At 50.2% G+C, this 3,394-nt stretch overlaps 1 protein-coding gene across 1 annotated transcript; it reads right to left on the reverse strand.

The window, feature by feature from the left end:
* On the reverse strand, positions 1-3,339 carry LOC310892044 (olfactory receptor 14C36-like). Its single transcript, XM_083854226.1, has one exon. The coding sequence runs from the start codon at positions 3,163-3,165 to the stop codon at positions 2,161-2,163; it is 1,005 nt and encodes a 334-aa protein (XP_083710352.1). The 5' UTR covers positions 3,166-3,339; the 3' UTR covers positions 1-2,160.
* Between the last annotated feature and the right edge of the window lie 55 nt (positions 3,340-3,394).

The following is a 3,394-nucleotide window of genomic DNA, read 5'->3' on the forward strand; positions in this document are numbered from 1 at the left end:
CATGGCTCCAAAAGGGACCCATCACTGACCAGAGCTGAGCGAATGGGCAATACTAGTTGCAACTCTGTAAGAGGATATTTAAGAAAGGAGAAATACTGCTCTGAAACAGCAGCTGGGAGAGAGGAGTGAGAAAATGTAGAGAAAAACAGCCCTGCACACACCTAGGTCAGTGCAGAGGGCGGGCAGGAGGGGCTCCAGGCACCAGAGGAGAAGTTCCCCTGAAGCCCATGGAGAGGCCCATGGTGTAGTAGGCTGTCCCCTTGCAGTCCATGGGTCCCACACGGAGCAGATCTCCACGCTGCAGCCCGTGGAGGAGCCCCCGGTGGAGCAGGTGGATGTGGCCTGGAGGAGGCAGCAGCCCATGGAGAGCCCCCGCAGGAGCAGGCCCTGGGCCGGAGCTGCAGCCTGTGGAGAGGAGCCCACGCAGGAGCAGGGGATCTGGGGGGAGCTGCTGCCCGTGGCGGACCCGTGCTGGAGCAGTTTGCTCCTGGCAGATGGATGCTGTGATAAGGACCCATACTGGAGTAGTTCTTGAAGAGCTGCTGCCTGTGGAAAGCCCACGCAGGATCAGTTTGGGAAGGACAGCAACCCTTGGGAGGGACCCCACGCCGGAGTATGGGCAGAGAGTGACCATGAAGGAGCGGTGGAGATGAAGTGTCATGGACTGACCGCAGCTCCCATTGCCCGTTCCCCTGAGCTGCTCAGGGGGAGGAGGAAGAAGAGGGTGGATGGTCTTTTTTTAGTTCGCTTTTAGTTTCTCACTGTTCCAGTCTTCTAGTAACACTCAATAAATTATCTTAATCTCCCTACGCTAAGTACGCTTTGCCCATGACTGCAATTGGTGAGTGATCTGCCTGTCCCTTAAATCAACACTGCAGCCCTTTTCCATTCTATTTTCTCCATCTGTGCCTTTGAGGATGGGTGGTGAAAGTGGCACTATGGAGTACAGCTGAACATCATTGTGAAACCACCACACCACTTGGCCTTGTTACTGGCACCAGCTTTGAAAAAGGAGAGACAGTTTCAAGCAATTTATAGGGGTGACCATGTTTTATTAAACAGATGGTAAGAAAGAGTCAATCCTGACATACAGACGAACAAAATAACACTTTGTTGTTTTATTCCTCAAAGTACACTAGATAAATATTTTTTTTCTAAGAAACTAATAAAAAGAAATGACACTGAAGATAAAAGTAAGAATATATAATGATAATGAAACAAATACTCAGGAAATCACTTGTGGAGAAAAAGGGGAAATTATCAATTTTCAGAAACAGCCATGAAATCTTTTTCCTAACAGCACCCTTGAGCTCCTGGTTCCTCATGCTGTAGACGAGGGGGTTCACTGCTGGAGGCACCACTGAGTATAGAACAGCCACCACCAGATACAGGCATAGGGAGAAGATGGAGGGGGGCTTCAGGTAGGCAAATCTGCCAGCGCTGATAAACAGGGAGACTACAGCCAGGTGAGAGAGGCACATGGAAAAGACTTTGTTCCATCCCTGCTCAGAGGAGATCTTCAGCACAACCCTAAAGATCTGCACATAAGACAGTATGATGAATACAAAACACCCCCAAACCAGAAAACAATGAAATCAGAGAACCAGAAAACAACCACAGAACAATGAAAACAAAACATCCAAACACCAACAAGGAACAAACTATGAGAAGCCCAGCTTCCCTGAGGTAGGAGTGTGAGCAGCAGAGCTTGAGGATCAAGGGGATTTCACAGAAGAACTGGTCCACAGCATTGCCTTGGCAGAGGGGCAGGGAAAATGTATTGGCAGTGAGCAGGACAGCATGGAGAAAGCAACTGCCCCAGACAGCTGCTGCCATCTGGGCACAAGCTCTGCTGCCCAGGAGGCTCCCGTAGTGCAGGGGCTTGCAGATGGCAACGTAGCAGTTGTAGAACATAATGGCGAGAAGAGAATATTCTGCTGATATCAAGAAGACAAACAGAAAAACCTATGCAGCACATCCTGCATAGGAAATGGCCTGGTGTCCCACAGGGAATAGGTCATGGCTTTGGGGACAGTGGCGGAGATGTATCCCAGGTCTAGGAACAGCAGAAGCACAAAAAATACAAAAAATAATAATTACAAAAAAAGTATGTTAATATAAAACAATGAAACACAAGGCTAGAATGGGATATATTGAGAGTCACTTTGGGAGAGAGATGCGAACTTCATGATTACTGAAAAATATTTGTAATAACACATTCCAAATGGCATTCTTTAGCTCCTGGTTCCTCATGCTGTAGATGAGAGGGTTCACTGCTGGGGGCATCACTGAGTACAAAACTGTAATCACTAGATCCAGAGATGGTGAGGAGATGGAAGGGGACTTGAAGCCGGCAAATGCAGCAGTGCTTATAAAAACGGAGACCACAACCAGGTGAGGGAGGCACGTGGAGAAGGCTTTGTGCTGTCCCTGCTCAGAGGGCATCCTCAGCACGGCCCTGAAGATCTGCAAATAGGAAAAAAGAATGAAAACAAAACACCCCCAAAATACAAAACCACTAAATGTGAGAAGCCCAACTTCCCTGAGGTAGGAGTCAGAGCAGGAGAGCTTGAGGATCTGGGGGATTTCACAGAAGAACTGCTCCACAGCATTGCCTTGGCAGAGGGGCAGGGAAAATGTATTGGCAGTGAGCAGCAGAGCATGGAGAACCCCACTGCCCCAGGCAGCTGCTGCCATCTGGGCACAAGCTCTGCTGCCCAGGAGGCTCCCGTAGTGCAGGGGCTTGCAGATGGCAACATAGCGGTCATAGGCCATGACAGTGAGAAGAAAATACTCTGCTGATATCAAAAAGACAAACAGAAAGACCTGTGCAACACATCCTGCATAGGAGATGGCCCTGGTGTCCCAGAGGGAATTGGCCATGGCTTTGGGGAGAGTGGTGGAGATGCAGCCCAGGTCGAGGAGGGCGAGGTTGAGGAGGAAGAAGTACATGGGGGTGTGGAGGCGGTGGTCGCAGGCTACGGCGGTGAGGATGAGGCCGTTGCCCAGGAGGGCAGCCAGGTAGATGGCCAGGAAGAGCGCGAAGTGCAGGAGCTGCAGCTCCCGCGTGTCTGCGAGTGCCAGCAGGAGAAACTCGGTGATGGAGCTGTTGTTGGACATCTGATGCCTCTTGGCCTTGGAACCTATCCAAAGACAAAAGGACATGGACTGGCTACCTAGGAAAGGCCGTGACACGTTCTGAAACCCAAAGTTTAGTTCACATGCAGTGTACCTGTAGTACAGAGGGGTTGTTCAACATCTTCCAGCAGGAGAACCTCAGGGACGTTGCTGGATTACGTTAAATCAGTGACTTCAACAGAGCCAGCTCATTTCCCAGCCCTACGCACTGCAGTGCCCAGAGCCATATTGGCTGGAACAGCTTGAGCACTTTGCT

Source organism: Anser anser (assembly GCF_964211835.1).
Source record: "Anser anser genome assembly, contig: HAP1_SCAFFOLD_133, whole genome shotgun sequence".
Lineage (NCBI taxonomy): Eukaryota > Metazoa > Chordata > Aves > Anseriformes > Anatidae > Anser > Anser anser.

What these genes read in the sequence shown, in the direction of transcription:
- LOC310892044 (XM_083854226.1), bottom strand. Translation starts at nt 3,165, where the DNA reads ATGTCCTTTTGTCTTTGGATAGGTTCCAAGGCCAAGAGGCATCAGATG.